We start from the raw sequence: 16891 nt of genomic DNA, 5'->3' as shown, positions 1-16891 counted from the left end.
TGGTGGATTAACACTATTAAAGCTGAGTTGCCAAAAGCCTTGGGAGACTCCCTCTTTCTATAGTAGAGCCCATTACAAAATGAGGGATAAATCCTGATAAGGTTTCTGTTGTAACACGATAACAAATTTGGCCATTGGCCTTCAACGTGGGTGTTTTAGAGAGTGTGGATAAAGTGGGCTGTCTTAAAGAAAGTGCTCTCTGTTCCTAGCCTTTTCCTCATCTTAATAATTTATGGTTTACCTCTCCTTTTTGTTACTTGGAAACTTAAAGCTTTCGTTTATTTTCAACCTACTATAGCATAAGAGTATTCCCAGTGTAATAATTTATTTAATTGTAGAGCATATCTACAATCAGAATCCTGTTCTTGTACTTGAATTCTGACTCCCTGCAAAGTCCCCAGCCAAGATCCCACTGACTTCGGGAGAGCAGGAATTTCATTCCCGTGCTTGTTTTTTTCTAATATCTGGATACATTTTGAGGACTTCACAACTGAAACTCATTGCACTATGATCCAGAAGATACAAAAGCAAGTATCCCTAGTGGTGTCTTGACATTTATGTATCAAGTTTTACTTCCTAACCAGAAAGTTATTTTTAATAACTTTTAATAACTTTCACTTAAAAAAAAAACCTCATTAGGATTTTTAACTCTCACATCTGGGAATAAGATTGACCTAGAATGCTGATGTGATGATTCATAGTATTTTAATTTTTGTAATATGTGAAAGTATCACATAAATTTTAAATTGCCCATTTCAGCTACTGCTCCAAGTAGGATTTGATATGGCAAGAAATCTTCCCCGTCTGGCTTGCCAGGAGCAAGCCTACAAGTTGAAATTAACTTCAATTAGAAGAGGGTGCAGAAGCAAGAACACACTGAAAATGCTACAGCCCAACCCCTTCAGGAGCGGTCTGCTCTGCCTTTGCTGCCCCTTTGAGCAGGCTGATGTGTGCAGCTTGGTGGGCTCCTTCCTCATCATGTGGGAATGATTGATCTTTCAGCTTTCCTTCCTTTATTGGGTGTGGCTAGAGGGCAGGTCACCAAGGCTTGTCTGCTTAAGAAAATGCAATATTCAGAAAAGGTGGAAGAATCTATGTCATTGCCTGTGGCTAGCTACCAGTAAAGCAAACGACTGAGAGTTTGCCCCCCAAGATAAATAGCTCAATTCTCAAGACCTTAAGTCTGTTGCAAAATATGTCTACCTTTCATAGATAAAAACCCAAGAAAATAAAACACGTGTTTTCTCGTTTCCCTGCATCCAAGTTTTGGGCATATTTCTCTAAGTCATCTCATTTTCAACAACTTCTCCTCATCCAGACTAGACTTTACACGAGTTAGAAGCTACAGTCAAAGAAATGGTTCTGCACTATCTTGGCTGTGCCCTCCAACCAACTACAAACCACACATCCCAGATACCATCTCCTCCTTGTGTGTGATGGCCACTCTCAAAATGCAGCCAAGTGGCCCTACTCAGTCTCTGCTGGGCTGACTCCATGCCTGGTTTACATGCCAGGTCCATGCTGTTCTCTCCCCCTGCACCTCGACGTCCCTTTCCAAGACCTGGGGAGGCTCTTGGGGGCTGTGGATGCAGCAGGGCTGCTCGTGCCAGCGCATGGAGGAGGTCTCCCACGCTGGCTGTGATGCTGGCCAGAGGCAGCAGTCTCCCTGTGAGTTACAAAGACAAGAGCTGGGCCTGAAAACAGAAGAGTGGCTTGCAAGCTGTGCAAGGCAGCTCTCACCACTCTGCAAGACAAAGGGCTGCCCAGTCACACAGGTTGCACCGTGTTTCCTCCACTTCTGAGGGGGAGAGGAATTAAAAGTGTCAGGCCTTAAGGTGGACTGTGGAGGAACACCTTAGTGTTTGGCTATACTGCAGAAGCCCCTTTACTAGACCAGAAAAAGGCACATATAAAATGTGATAGGATTTTGTACCCCTCCTCAGTATTATCTAATTCAGCCCTAGCCTGAAACTTAAATTCACCTCCACAATCAGGCTTTCATTTACCTGCATGTCCTGAGCTGTGATGCATTTGTTGGCCCTTTATTTGTATGTGCAGCTCTACCTGGTAGAGAGGAAAATACAAGAGAGCTTATGCTGCAACAGCAGTCTTTAGCTAACCCCTTATAGACTTCACAGAGCTTCAGGCTACTAATTGTCCAAGTGATCTCATTAAAGAACTAAAGATAGCTGTGTGGACTCAAATGCTGTAATTTCAAGGGAAAGAATTCAAATCCAGTGAGGCCAGGCAAACACTGATGAGCAAATGAGCTTCTTCTGATATTGGCTACACAGACCCTTAGCTGTCCTCTTCTCCAATTAATTGCTTTGTCCCAATATAGGAGTATTTCATTCCCTCCTGTCAATAACTTCTGCAACTCAATAAAGCAGCAGGGTTCTTTAGAAATACGGAGGGGATTCTGGCAAGCACCGCTGGTTTTAGCCTTTATTTAAAAATCACCTCTTGTTTTTGGATTGCCCCATTTCTGAAGTGGAAAATATCAAATTGATCACACTTTATTGTCTCTGTTAACTTTTCCAAAATTAATACTAGCCATGTAGACCAAACTGGGGAAACTTGAAGCTACAACTCCCAATTACAGCTCCATACCTGCAGGTTATTACTTGCTTCTGGTAATACTTTTTTCTTTCTTTCTTTCCCAGAAGAATGGGTGTCTCCTAAAAACCTTGATGTTGACTCTTTCAGACAGCTCTCTTCTTACCTTCCCAAACCCCTGCAACATTTTCTGTGCTCTTCTGAACTCTGTACAAATGAGTTGTAATCCTCTCTAATCTATTTCCTAGTGAGCACAGAACTGATTCACCAGACCTCTGTATGTAGATATAACCTGTGATACTTTCAGTCATCTTCTCCTACAGCAATGATTTCAAGTTTCCTCTTTCAAGTTTCCTCTTTCACCTTTGTGATTATGGCCTCATCTTTTTAGATACTTTGCGATCTTGTCATTCCTCTCTTATTAATATGAAACCTCATAAATCATGTGTCAGGCCTTCAGTTACCATATCCTTTTTCATTCATTCATTCATTCATTATGCTGCTGCCTTACCGATTCTTTTATCTCCTTATCTGCGCTTTTTTAAACACGAGTAAAACTGAGATGTCCAATGTGTCCCTAAGTTCTGCTGGCAGCGGCCGCCTGTGCAGACCGAGAGCGCGTCCTGCTGGTGTCCTTTTGGAAATGCAGCCCTGGAAACATCGGCGAGCACCGGGAAAATTAAACCAGTGGGGCTATTTCAAACAGCAATGTCGAAAGTGTCTGTGGCTCAGAGCTGGTGTCTGCTGCACTTAGTAGCTAAGGTAGTAGTGGTGATACAGGGATGGAAGTATCAAGTGGTGGATAATATCTGTTTACACTTAGATTCATGGAAAATCTGCAAACAGAAGTCCAAGAAATGGAATTCATAAAGTTTTCAAAGGGGTTGAGCTTCATGAGGAAAGAAGACTTTGCGGCATGGTTGCTGTACTTCACTGATGAGGAAAACAATGAAATTTACTGGCAGAATGTGAAAGACAGAATCGAAGCAGGAGAGGTTGGTACCCTAAGTATGCTTTGTTTTGCTTCCTCCTTTGTATGCACAGGTTTTCATTTGAATGTGGTTATCTAATGAGGTAACCAGTTGCTGAATTAATTATTGCAGCCCTTGAATTTTATACAAGTAAGGGCAATGATAACTGGCCAACTGAGAACTACAAATATCAACAATGAATAGGCAGTCCCATCTAAACATTAAGTCCTACCAGATATAATGACACAGAATAATTGGTATTTGAATGTATATTCATTATATATAATCTGGATTCTGTGATACTCTAGAACATCAGTTTGGAAGAATTCAAGACTTTTTGCAAGTTTACAAATAATCTGGAAGACTTTTCTATCGCCATGCAGATGTTTACTGTAGCCAATCGTCCTGTTAAGCGAGGTAAGTGCTGTACACCTTTCATATGGGTTTTTTCAAAGGAAAAAAATTAATTTTAATTATAGAATTAATGTAAATGAGTTATCCCAAAGTACTACAGTGAAGTCCAAAAATATTATACTGCTCTGTATTTGTACTTAGTTCTATTTCATGAAAAAATTATAATAGTAAGTTTCCAAAATGTTTTCATTTAAAAGTTCAAATGTGCTGTCATATGTGAATTAATCACAGCAGACTAAAGCATAATCATGAAATGGTTTGGGTTGGAAGGGACCTTTAAAGGTAATTTCTTCAAACCCTCTGCTGTAGGCAGGGAACTCTTTCACTGGATCAGGTTGCTCAAATCCCCACCCAATCAGACCTTGAACACTTTCAGTGGTGAGACAGCCACAACTTTGTAGTTTCTTCCTTGTCCTTCCCTTATCTTCTTAATCTACCCCTTTTCAGATTAAAAGCATTTTGTTTGTCCTGTCACTACAGGCCTTGGTAAAAATTCTCTTTTTTAGAAGCCCCCTTGATGTAGTGAAAGTCCACAGTAAAGTCTGCCCTGAGGTATCTCTTCTCCAGGCTGAACAACCCCAACTCTCTTGGCCTTTCTTCACTGAAGAGGTGCTCCATCCCAAAAATTATGTGATAATTTTTGTGGCCCTCCTCTGGACTCATTCCATGTCCTCCCTGTGCTGAAGAGGATGTTTTATGCGCTTATGTCTATCAAAAAGAAACAATGTCGTAAAGTGGGGTTTAAAATAAAGATTTCAAGGAAGGGAGTTGCTTCCTTCCCATATAGGAGAAAGAGGAGCAATGCATCAAAAGTTTTATGGGCATACAAACGCTTTTTGTTTTAATCCTGAGGTTGTTACTTAGTTGTTACTCTTGAAGGGCAAGTCTCATAAGTTATTTCAAAATAGCAACATAAAAAGTTCCTAAGGAAATTAACATTCATTGAAATTAATATTTGATGGACTCATGTGAAAAAAGGTGAGAGATGTTAGAAGACAGAAAGAGAAATACATATTCTTGAAAGATAAATGTTTGGATGGGATTTGAACCAAAGAAAATGGGGGGATTTACAACTTGTGACTTTCATTACTACTCTGTTTATGCACTGAACTCCAGTGTAATCAACTGCAGTTGATCAACTGTAATCAGAAGCAGTCAGCTGCTGAGGTTACTCATGGATGTTACATGCCTATATGTCTAATTCTCCCCTGAATCTGGCTGAGTTCTTTGTCTTGCTGTTTGCAAAGAACAATGTGTGTAAGTGTGTGTATTCACACACATATGAACATTTATCTAAAAAGAAGAAAGTCTTTTAGTCCTTCCTTTTATTCTAGACTTCTTTTTCTTCTAAGTTCACAGTTCATCTTTTCTCTCTCATAAGGTGGCCCTTCTTTGTTTGAAGATTGTTATGCCCCACTGTTGTAGAAGATCTTTTATTCATGTTATGTTTAAAGAAACTATAGTGCCATGTCTGGATTTAAATTCAGGTTCAAGAGAGGAAACAGTTAACATCTTTTCAAAGACAAAATTAAGACTACTATAAACGTCCCATGTTTTATGTCTTTTTCAAGTTGTGGGTATCCTTTTACAGAAGGATTTTTAACTTAATTCTATTTAAACCAACTGTGAAATAATCAACTACATTTATACATGGTGGTGTAAAGAGAGAAGGAAAAATAGCTGAAGAGGAAAATACATCTCCAGAGAGGTACAGCAGCTTTTTCTGCCACAAATCCTCAGTAGCTCTACAATATCATTAAAGAGGAGGTAGCCAGCTTCTCTCAGAACCAGAACTGCAGCTATATAAAGCCTATATATATATATATGTGCTGTAAGCAGTGCACTGACCATTTGATGGCCTGTGTTTCTGCAGAGTTGCTGAGGAGATTGTTAGTTGAGATGGAGCATATCATAACCTTCTGTTCTCTGAGGAGAAGAGTTTTCTTGTAGAATGAATTGTCATGAAACTGGTTTGAGATAGAATGGTAAGCTTTTTTATGAGAGGATAGTGAGGCAAACACCATTCCTATGAGCAGGTAACAGCCAAAAGTATGTAAGTTTTCATCTATTTCTAGCAAAAATTATCACTCATGCTGTTGCTTGAGAAGTAAAAAGCTAAAGCTTATAATAAAATTAATTGTGTTACAAAAAAAGAAGCAAGCTCAAGAACACATGAACTGATACTTCCTAATAGTTTACTAGTTTACAGATCCCAAATTCTCCAGTTAGGATACCTACAAGCCATTGTTAATTGGACAGAATGCTACTATTTATAAGTTTTCCATTTTCTTTGCAAGTTCAGTCACCTGTGATGTTATATTATGTCTTTATTAGCTGAATTCAAGAGAGCAGTGAAGGTGGCAACAGGACAGGATTTGTCAGATAATGTTTTGGATACCATCTTCAAGATTTTTGATCTAGATGGAGATGACTGCCTCAGCCACAGCGAGTTTCTTGGAGTCCTGAGAAACCGAATTCATCGAGGTTTGAGGGTAACAAGCTGACATAATTGTTTGTAAATACCACAGATGATTGCTACAACTGTCTTGTAAATGGTTGTGGAAACATAGGTAGAGTTAATGAATAGAATAAGATACATATTTTAAACTGGATAGTCCTTACTGCATATGAAGCTGGGAGGAGTGCTGCCACTAAGAACTTGATACTACAAATGTGAACTATGGAAGCAGCAGCACATTATATATTATATTTGCACAGTCTGGGAAAAGGAATCTTTTTCATGGAAATGCTAAACACACTTCAATTTTATTAACAGGTACCGCAGCAGCAAGGCATTCAAGGTTTCTGGAAGTGTGTGAAAAAAGAAAGCATTAAAGAAGTCAAAGAACTGTGGAAGCAAACTGGGAAAAGCCCTTTCTAAAGCAGCCCATTTTTCTTTTGCTTAAGTGGTTTTTCTCTAGGGGAGTTTGTCTATCCTGTTTACGTAATAACTAAATCAAAAATGCTCTTTTTGTTTTAGCTAGAGTTAAAGTTTAACTAACCCAGACTCTAATGCAATAATTTTGTAATCGTTCCAGTGCAATCAGTTTGGTTTACAGAACTGGTATTGCTTTTGACCTCCATAGAGAAGTACTCTTGTTCTGGGGAATAGTGTTGTTTACTGCTCTGTGGAGTCTGACCCTGCACTGCAGGATACAGGATGCACAGGATTGAATAATGGCCCCAGGCAGGAACATCACAGCAGTATCATCTCCTGTTGAAGGAATGGGCATCATCTCAGCCACTAACACAGCAGCTCTCCTTCTCCAGCAAGGGCAGAGGTCCACAAGGCAAAATCACTTGCACAACACATTTTAAACCAAGTTATCTTAAGTCAAAAATGAAAATTCACACCTCATTTTAGGGATCTGCTTATGTGCTGGTTCCTGGTGCACCAGTTCCTGTGTGGATGTCTCGTATGTCTGCCTTCATGGTGTTAATATTAAACTGGAAATACAAGACTGGTAGGCTTGATGCAGGGTTTAAAAGGTGTACATTGATCAATGAGTGTACATTGAGTGTTTCAGACCTCTTCCATATAGTATAAATGAGAAGAAAAAATCCTCATTCTGTCAAAAACAGTGGTAGCTACAATTTGACTCATGGTTATTTTGCTTTAATTGTATTGCAGAAGATGAATGCATAAGAAGTAGTTGTTTTATCTTACTAAAGGTTATGACAGGGAAACTTGAAGTATCTCAGGAATTCAAGATTATAATAAGTCATTGTTGAGGTAATATGTCCAATAAAAAAACCGGATACAAATTTTATTACTCCAAATACAAAGTTAGACCTAAGATCTTAGATGCTAAAAGGAGGAACAAATCAAGACTAACACTTAGAAATTACAGATGAACATTTTTTAGCAGTAACATAAAGGTGTACACAGGTATGCACGTTACATGTTTTGTCTTTCTTACAATCCCAGGAGCCAATAGCCAGGTCCAGATCACTCTTCCTGATTGGCCACAGTATATAGGAGATAGACTTATCTGTAGAGCTGTCAAAGGTCCTTCCTCTTTGCCCCTCTCAGTTGTCTGACTTGTCTTGGCTGCGGGGAAAGCGTAACCTTTCAGGGTAGGTTTGTGATAATAGAGATAATAGATTCAAAACGTGGGAAATGTCTCAAGAAAAATAACCAAGAAATCTCACCACTCTAATGAGCTAATATCCATCTGGTTTTTGCATGACATCAGCTATGTTTTCCTCAAAGTTGTAAATAAGCTCAATATGTGGTGCTTGGTTGTCATTTCTTTGGCTTTTGTGAGAAGAGGGGAAATTTCCACAATAGCTAAGATATTGGGGCAGCTTTCACTCCCTGCAGGGACAGGAGAGAATGCATTGGGAAACAGTAAAGGTCCTGCCTAAGGAATACTGAGATTACTGAGAATGTGTTTGATGTGTCAGTAGCTGTCACATCTGTGCTGAGGACAAGTCCTAGTGCCCAAGTCTTGGCATAGTGATCTCTCCTAGGGAACACAGTGAGAGGCCAGCAAAGTAATTCTTCCCTCACGGCCTCAGCTTGGAGCTTTGATCTAAAGTGTTAAAGAGAAAATGCTTGTAGTCCTGTCATGGACATGCACCCAGAACAAGACCATGCTTGTGGGGATGTCCTGAGACTCTCTGGAAGATCAGGCACCAGTTACCATCAAGGATCCCTTTTCCCCCAGGAAAAAGTCCGAATGGAATTAACCATGTGGGGAGAATCCAAATGCAGTAAATACCTCAGCCTCCTCCCCTCAAACTGAGCTCATGCAGTGCTGTGTGCAGCAGGATAGCAGGTGGCTGGTTTACTTTGTGTGTTTGGAAATTGTTTGTTGCTTCTGGTGGTGGGAGCAAAGGTGGGGCAGTGGGACTGGCACCACACTACCACGGCCAGCTGCACTTCACCAAATTATCCAAATAAACAACACTATTGAAAAAGAGCATCCGTGGCACAAAAGTGTGTGTGTTCAGCCAAAGTGTACTTGTGCCAGCTCTGGCTTTAATGCAAAGTTGCCTTTTATTTGTTGCTGTTAATATTTTGGCAACTCATTTTTACTTTGGAGCAGAAATTACTCCTTAACATTTTATTCTGTGTGAAGTCAATAGGTTTATGATGTTTTTTATTGCTTTTGTGGTTTCTTTTGTTTACTGCTTACTTCCTTCTTACAACCTGTCTGGATTTCTCTTGGAAAAATCTTGGAAACTCATTTAGCTTTAGTGTATCTAGAAGTTTAATTCCTCAGTGCTCGTTTCAGTCTGGGTTTGTGCAATCAGCGGTATCTGCTTTCAGGGATTTCAAGTTCTATTTTCCACCAAAAGCTTTGATGTCAAGTTCAGAGGAAAAGCAAAGATATATGCTTGGGTTTTATATAAATTTTGCGTCTACAGAAAAAAAAAAAAAAAAAAAAAAAGATTTATTGGAAATTAAAACAGAGTTATGAATCATTTTCAGAAGTTATCCTGAAAGCACAGCCAGGAAGGAACTCCAAGGAACTCCTTTAAAGGCCAGGGATGACTTGTCCATCAGGCTTCAAGAATGAGACTCTCTGTTTAATTTGTAAGTTTATTGTTGTTTGTTAACTAAAATGCTTTATAAAACAGTCTTAAAATATTTTCTCATTTTTAATATCTTAGATTGAAAGAGATATTTATGTATTTAGATAAACACTGATTTTTAAGAAATTCATTATAGTTGAAGTGTTTGATGTTTTAGTTCCTTTTAGTCACTGTATGGCATTTGCAGCCTGTCTATGAGCATTAGTCAACACAATTTAGTTAAGGTTTATGCCAGCTATCAGTCTAAACATATCAAGTGTGAGTTGTTTTAACATTAGGAATTCTTCCTCTGAACAGAAATATGTAGAAAAGCTAAATAAAATTGATTTTTTTCTAATCTACCATATTGCATCTGAATTTTACATAGAATAAAGATGAAGACATTGCACATTGCGGAAGTCTCAAAAGTTGATACAACATATGAAAAGGATACACAAAAGCAAGTGCAGTCACAGCATATAACTCCTTTACAGAATTTTAGTTGTTGTATCCCCATAACAACACTTTTTTACAGTTCTTTATTTGTTTACTTTAAGATAATGTCTAAGAATCATTTATTCTTGATTTCCAAAGGAAGCAAAGGCAATAATGCAGTGTGATATACTAGAAGTAACAGAAACTCATTGGTTGTTTCTAGAAATTAATTTTGGTGTCTCAGTTTGTACAAGCCTCTTTCTAAAAGCAAAAGTCCCTCTGGATTCAAACTGAGTTGGCAGGTTTTAACAAAACAGGCAACAATGAGGAGTACATGTTTTGCATAGCAGACAAACAACCAGGCCATGCACTGTGGTTTCATGGTACTTCACATGTTCAGTGCAAAGAACAAAAAAAGAATCACTGCCCAATAAAGGGTAAGAATGGGAACAACCCTGTTGCTTAGAGGAAGTATAAAATTCACGTATATTGACCATACTTCAACTAAAACATAGAAATGGATCAATAAGTGTATATCAGACTTTAAAAATACAGTTTTCTTCGCATGCCTCATACGTCAATTTTAATTTTTCCTATAAAATAGTCACAGCTGGGTCAGGAAACCACTCCAGTGCAGGAAAAAACCTTCAGTCATTCTAAACAGAAAATACATGCCCAAATAATATTGTGGTCATAATTAGTGAGATCCAAGTTGCTTCACCAAACAGCTCCTGTAATGCAGTTAGTCACAAGGGAAGCAGGAAGATGAGCATGGCAGATGTAGACACACTCTACTAGTGCTCAGCTGGCCACAGAAGCTCATCCTACAGAAGCTGAAGATGTCATCCAAGAAGAAGCCAAAAGCCTTTTGCAGAATAGAAAACCTGAGAGACTTGAGCATGCACAAAATTAATCAGCAAACAAGTGCATGTCTCCACTCATTTATTTGAATGCTTCCTGTTGCCTTTGTTTATTAAACAATTCCTAGTTGATTCAGTAATTTTAAAAAATCGTACAACATATGTGGAGACAGATTTCCCATTAGGCTGATGTTGGCTTAGTTAATAATGTTTCCAGTTCATTAACTGGAGTGCTCCAGTGCAGAGCTCTGCCTGCTGTCCTCAGCAGCCCGGCTGCTGCTCCTGCACACCGGCATCGCAGGGAGCCCCATCCCACCTGCATGGGTTTAGGCACAGCACCTCGTGCCCCGAGAAGTAAAAGGACATGTTTTTCCTCACCTGTGTGCCCACTGTGAGTTTAGATTGGATACTAGGGAAAAATACTTCAGATAAAGGTTTTTCAAGCACTGAAACAGGCTGCCCAGGGTGGCAGTTGTGTCACCGTCCTTGGAGGTGCTGTAAAGATATGTAGATGTGGCACTTGGGGACATGGTTTAGTTGTGGTAGACATAGCAGTGCTGGGTTAATGGCTGGAGCTGATGATCTTGGAAGTCTTTTAAACGATTCTGTGATTCTCTTCTGCCTCTGGTGGAAGGCTGGCCTGCATTTCCAGGCTGACTTGAGGCTGTGGGAGAATGGACACAACACCTTGCAGAACACTGTTTATGACTGGGTTTACATTGGCCAAATTTCAGACACACAGTTTGAAAAGCTGGGAGGAGGAATATTCCATAGGTCATTCAGAGGAATGTGTGGGGGTTTTTCTCATGGGATTTCAGACGCAAACTCGCTGCTCTGAAATAGTCTTGGAGGGCCTGGCCTTTCTCCATGGGCTGCAGAGGGAGCACAGAAGATGAGCCTCGCTGGACTAAACCTGCCACGAGCACTTTCCTGGAGAAAGGATGTTCTACCACAACACTATGCCTCAGGTCCACTGCTTTAGGGGAAATTAGCCAGTTTTAATGTTAGCCCATGGAGCAACTGGTAGCTTTAAATGACCCAAAGAAAACCAGTTGGTTTAATGTGAGACTTTTCAATAAAGTGTTGTAAAATTTTCTTCTTTTTTCAGGATGCAGATTTTTTGTTTTAAATTATGTGGCCTCTTACTGTGTTTTAATCTACTTTGAAATTGATACTATTGGAAGGAGCAAACATTACTGAAAACATTGTATACATCACTTAAATAATGCACAGCAGGTAATTCCTAGAGCAATGGCAGATGAGTCACAGGGTGGAAGATTACCTTCACTATCAAAAAGAAAGGATACCAAAATATGATACTTTGCCACTAATCTTCAGAAAAGGAGACTAATTAAATGAATCCTAAAGTTAAAAGAAAAAATGTTACTAGAAGAAATAGCTATTAGAATAAGTTAAAACTTTAGGAAACATGAATATCAGTGAACAAAAGGATGCTAGGTAAGCAAGTACTAAATCAATATGGCTGAAATTAGTTTCTTTTAAATGCTGTTTAGCAAAAATTACCAAAAATCGCACAATTTATAAATTTTATCCAGTACAAACAAAGGCAATCGCTGATACTTGGTGTGTACAAGATTACATGGTCTGGAATGTGAAGAGCAAATAATTTACATAATCTGAGTTGGTTTTACATGTACCTCAGAAATGCAAAGCCTCAATAAATTGATTTGTCTCTAAATTGATTTGTCTTTTGTGTGGTGAGCAGCAGTTCCCACAACATGGCATTCTGAGTTGCTATTCAGCTTCCCAGAGTCTGGTCCAAGTGTCATTTCTTGTCCCTCCCCACAAATGAGGCAGCAAAGTTCGCACAACCTGCACTGCAGCCATTTGAAGCCAAACAGGTGCTCTGCAATTCCTAGCAGAGCTTCTTTCCATGCTGCTTGGCTTCTGTTCAAGGAGCTGATTTCTCCTCAAGAGGTCCTTGTAGAGATATCCCTGGTGGATTTCAGAAGTGGAAGAAGATGATAGTTCCTGCCAGCTGTGCCAAGGGGCTTCTTGTGCAGCAAAACTCCTCAGTGGGGGGCACTGTCTGGGGATAAATAGTCTCTCTCTGCCACCTCACAACCTTGGTGTTGTCCTTGTTTATTTCAGTCTCACTGTAGTTCCTGTCATTATGGAAATGCTGCACGAAAATGTTGCTGGATAATAGCTGGTCAAAATAGTTTGTCCTGTCCAAGCTGATGCTGCAGGCCCTGGCTTTCCATCTACCCGAGGCATGTGTCTGACCCAGAACTGAAATATTATGTCACAGCTTCCAGCTTTGCCAGCATCAGACTCCATCCAAACCACACACAGTGGCTGTTCCTGCAGCTCACTATGGACCTGCTAAAAGGGGGGAATGTCAACACACACGTGGCTCCACTGATACCTCTGTGGGGGGAAACTGGAAGGGAAGACTGGGATGGGGAGGATCATGTTGGATCCCCTTATATCTTCCCTAGCATAGTGAACTGTTTGCTGGCCAAGCCTTTTTATTCATGGCTGTGCTCCTTTGTCTTCATGTTAGGAATTGTGCTTATTGTGAAGGGTTGTGGGATTTTGTCAGGAAAGTTGGTGGAAGCACAGCCAAGAGGATGGTCAATGAACAGTAACAGCCAGCTACACACAGCACATGCTTGGTAAAAGTTGTTAGGAACTTTGCTTCCCAGGTTCAGGTCCTTTCTCCTTAGATTCCTGAGGGCTTGGAAGTACAATGTCTCTTCACTGAATACACTACTAAGAAACTAACACAGCGATTAAATTATTAAAAGCACATAGAAATATCAAATTAAGGTAAAAACAGATATTTCTAAATGCATCATTAACAAATATTATTTCAACACCCAAGAATTTAAAATCCTTTCCCATTGTCTTGAGGCCAAGTGTTAACAGTCCCATGAGATCCTGAGGTAAAGCACATGCCAGCAGTTGTGGCATGTTTTGACACCCTTAAGAAACAGAATCATGGAATCATTAATGTTGGAAAAGACTCCTAAGTCCATCACATCCAATTGCTAATCCAGCACTGCCATCTTCACCACTCAAGCATGTCCCCAAGTGCCACAATTAATGAAGGTTAGAGGAATTGGAATACTTTAACTATATATCTGATGTGATAACCAGCATATCAGACCAAGACTGTCCTAGTTCACATTAAATCCAAGCTACTCCATCCTTGTCAGTACTTCTTGTCAGGGGGACTAGATACCATAACCAAGATGCTTTCCATGTAACCAGTCACTCCTTCCTTGCCTTGCAGCCCTCAGTTAGGAATTCCTAACTCTAACTTGGTTAGGAATGGGCCACACCAAGTTCTCACACCAGCTCTCTCCCTCTGCTGCAGTCTCTTTCTTTTGCAGCTCTTGCATTACTGCATACAGTCTTGCAATCCCCTTCCCTACTGTCCTGATCCTGCTCCCATACACAGCATACACAAGCATGCCCCTACCCAGAGCTGATCCCAGACTGATCTTCATTTTTCCATGATCCCTGGCACATGTCCCTGCTCCATAATTACTGTGTACATCAGGGCCACAGGTCGCTGCTTCATTCCTCTGGTCTGATACCCAGATGAACACACACACGCACATTCCCACACATACAGAGGCTGTGTCTTGGTCATTTGACCAGGGTGTCCCCTCCCTGTTAGCTGTTCTGAGGATCACAGAGTGGTTTGGGTTGAAAGGGACTTAAAGATAATTTCGTTTCAACCCCTCTGCCATGGGCAGGGAGACCTTCCACTAGATGAGGTTGCTCATGGCTCCATCATGTCAGGCCTTGAACTCTTCCAGGGATGGGGCTGTAAAAGGCTCACAGGCTTCTGAATTCCTGATCGCTGTCCTTAGTACTTATCTCACTAGCAGATGAGGGTGAGAGGAAATAGCCTTAAGTTGCACCAGGAATGTTCAGATTAGATATTAGAGCAAAATTTTTTTTCACTCAAAAAGTAGTCCGGCATTGGAATAAGTTGCCCAGGGAGGTGGTGGGGTCACTGTCTCTGGAAGTGTTCGAGGAGAGTCTGGATGTGGCACCTGGGGATATGGTTTAGGGGTGATTATGATGGTGCCGGATTGACAATTGTTATATTGAAGGTCTCTTCCAACCTCGATGATTCTGTGATTCTGTGAACAGGCAAGGCGACAGCAACTGCCCCTGTAGTGCAAAGACAATCTCCCTGCCACTGCCCACTGCATCAGCTCCAGGGGCTCACAGGGACTATGAGGCACCAGCCACCCCAGTCCTGTTGTGTCCAGGCCTTTTTCAGGGCACTCTTCTGAGCTGTTCCAGCCTCACCCCTCATGGATGCTGTGTGTACCCTATGGCTGCTGTCTTTTCCCTATGGATGCTGTCCGTTCCGTTTCCCTCGGCTCGGGCAGTCCCTCCCGCTGCCGCCAGGTGGCACCGGAGCGCCGCGGGAGCTGCCTGGGAGCCGGGGACGCGCTCCTGGTGCGAACACCCTCTGGCTCGGCACGGAGATGGGATTTTGGCCATGGCGCGGCCCGTTCCGACCCCGGCATCCTACCCACAGCAGTGCCAGAGTAAGGCTGAAGACTTCAGGCTCTCCGGAGGCTGAACCTCGCAAGGCAGCGCCGGCGGCGGTGCCCGCCCGAGGTCGCCGTGTGGCGGCAGCTGTCCGGCGCTGACCGCCGTTCAGGAAAATAAATAAATCAGCCAATAAGACAAATAGCAGTAAGTAATTTGTAAGTTCTCTTTGCGGCACCCAACAGGCTGTTTGAGCAGTGTAAGTGCTCAGCCAGCAGGAGCAGGCAGCAGCGCGGCCGCGCCCGGGGACGAGAGCCCGGGGCTGTCCCACCGCCTTCCTGCTCGGCACCGACCCGCGGAAAGAGCAGAACCTGGAGGTTTAAGAGCAGGTTTTGTGCCTGGAGGACGATGTCGCCCCGAGATGGCCCCACCGGTGCGAACAGAGGGAAGCGGAGGGCGGCGGGCCCCGAGGTGCACGGCGAAGGATGCAATGGGAAGAATGTGGCCAGCAGGCCGAGGGAGGGGATCCTCCCCCAGGACATCTGGAGTGCTGTGTCCCCTTCTGGGCTCCTCAGTACAAGAAAGACAAGTTGCTACTGCAGAGGGTCCAGTGAAGGGCCAGAAGGATGATTAAGGATCTCGAGCATCTCTCTTATGAGGAGAGACTCCAGGAGCCGGGCCTGTTTAGTCTAGAGAAGACTGAGTGGAAATCTCGTCAATGCATTTAAATATCTCCAAGGCAGGTGCCAAGGGGATGGTGCCAGGCAATGACAGGACGAGGAGCAATGGCCGTAAACTAAAACACCAGAAGTTTCGCCTCAACACGAGGAAGAACTTTCCTTTGAGAGTGGGCAGAGCACTGGAATAGGCTGCCCAGGCAGGTCACAGAGTCTCCCTCTGTGGAGAGATTCCAAACCCACCTGGAGGCGTTCCTGTGTCACCTGCTCTAGGCGACCGTGCTTTGGCAAGGGGGTTTGGACCGGATGATCCTCAGAGGTCCCTTCCGTCGCTAACCATTCTGTGATGCAATGAAGCGCTCCGGCACCCCGGGAAGGAGGCGGTGGCGGGCGCTGGGGCCGCCCCTCTCCCGCCCACTGCGGCCCGCCCAGGGCCCGCCCGGGGCCGGCTCCGCAGCGGCGGCCGGAGCTGCAGCCGCCGCCCGCCCGTCGCAGCGCCGGCGCTGCCGCGGTGCCCGGCAGGGAAGATGGCGCCGTCCCACGTCCTCAAGTGCTGCCAGAAGGTGTTGGCCTGGGTGCCCGTGGCCTTCATCGCCCTGGTCGTGGCCTGGTCCTACTACGCCTACGTGGTGGAGCTGTGTGTGTGTGAGTGGACCGGGAGGGTCGCGGGCGCCGGGAGCTGCGGCCGGGCGGGCAGGACCCTCCGCCCGCCGCCTCCTCCCCTGCGCCCCGGCGGGCTCGCTTCGCCCTGCGCCCGCCTCAGGCTTTCGCTCAGGCGGCGGAAACCCTGAACCCTGCCTCGGGCTCTCCCTCGCTCCCTTCGGGCCGGGCTTACCTGTTGTCCTCCCGCCCTCAGGTGCCTCATGGCGACGGGGTCCCGGCCCGAGGCCGCCTGTGGATTCGCGGGGAACGGGTTCGGGGCACAGGAGGAGGCCCAGGGTGCTTCGTCTGGGGACGGGGACTTCTCGAGGGCTCA

The 16891-nt window shown here is 43.2% G+C and overlaps 2 protein-coding genes across 7 annotated transcripts in view; both read left to right on the top strand.

The window, feature by feature from the left end:
• MICU2 (mitochondrial calcium uptake 2) overlaps positions 1–12455 on the top strand; it is a 139130-nt gene extending 126675 nt beyond the window's left edge. Inside the window, exons 9-12 of the mRNA XM_014877578.2 lie at positions 3380–3551; positions 3836–3944; positions 6276–6433; positions 6718–12455. Coding sequence (XP_014733064.2) covers positions 3380–3551; positions 3836–3944; positions 6276–6433; positions 6718–6822 — 544 coding nt within the window. The 3' untranslated portion in view covers positions 6823–12455. The remainder of the gene's footprint in view (positions 1–3379; positions 3552–3835; positions 3945–6275; positions 6434–6717) is intronic.
• Positions 9345–16891, top strand: part of ZDHHC20 (zDHHC palmitoyltransferase 20) — a 56096-nt gene continuing 48549 nt past the window's right edge. For 2 of the 6 annotated variants that reach the window (XM_014877592.2, XM_014877590.2), the window contains exon 1: positions 16363–16560. In XM_014877592.2, the coding sequence (XP_014733078.1) occupies positions 16443–16560 (118 nt within the window). In that variant the 5' untranslated portion in view covers positions 16363–16442. Of the gene's footprint in view, positions 9484–16362; positions 16561–16891 lie in introns of those variants that run through there. The other 4 variants (XM_088159488.1, XM_088159487.1, XM_088159489.1 and 1 more) reach the window with 3 other exon arrangements.

Source organism: Sturnus vulgaris, chromosome 2 (assembly GCF_052056855.1).
Source record: "Sturnus vulgaris isolate bStuVul1 chromosome 2, bStuVul1.hap1, whole genome shotgun sequence".
Taxonomy (NCBI): Eukaryota; Metazoa; Chordata; class Aves; order Passeriformes; family Sturnidae; genus Sturnus; species Sturnus vulgaris.
Note: the sequence above shows the minus strand (reverse complement) of the source record. Positions and strands in the feature narration are given on the sequence as shown.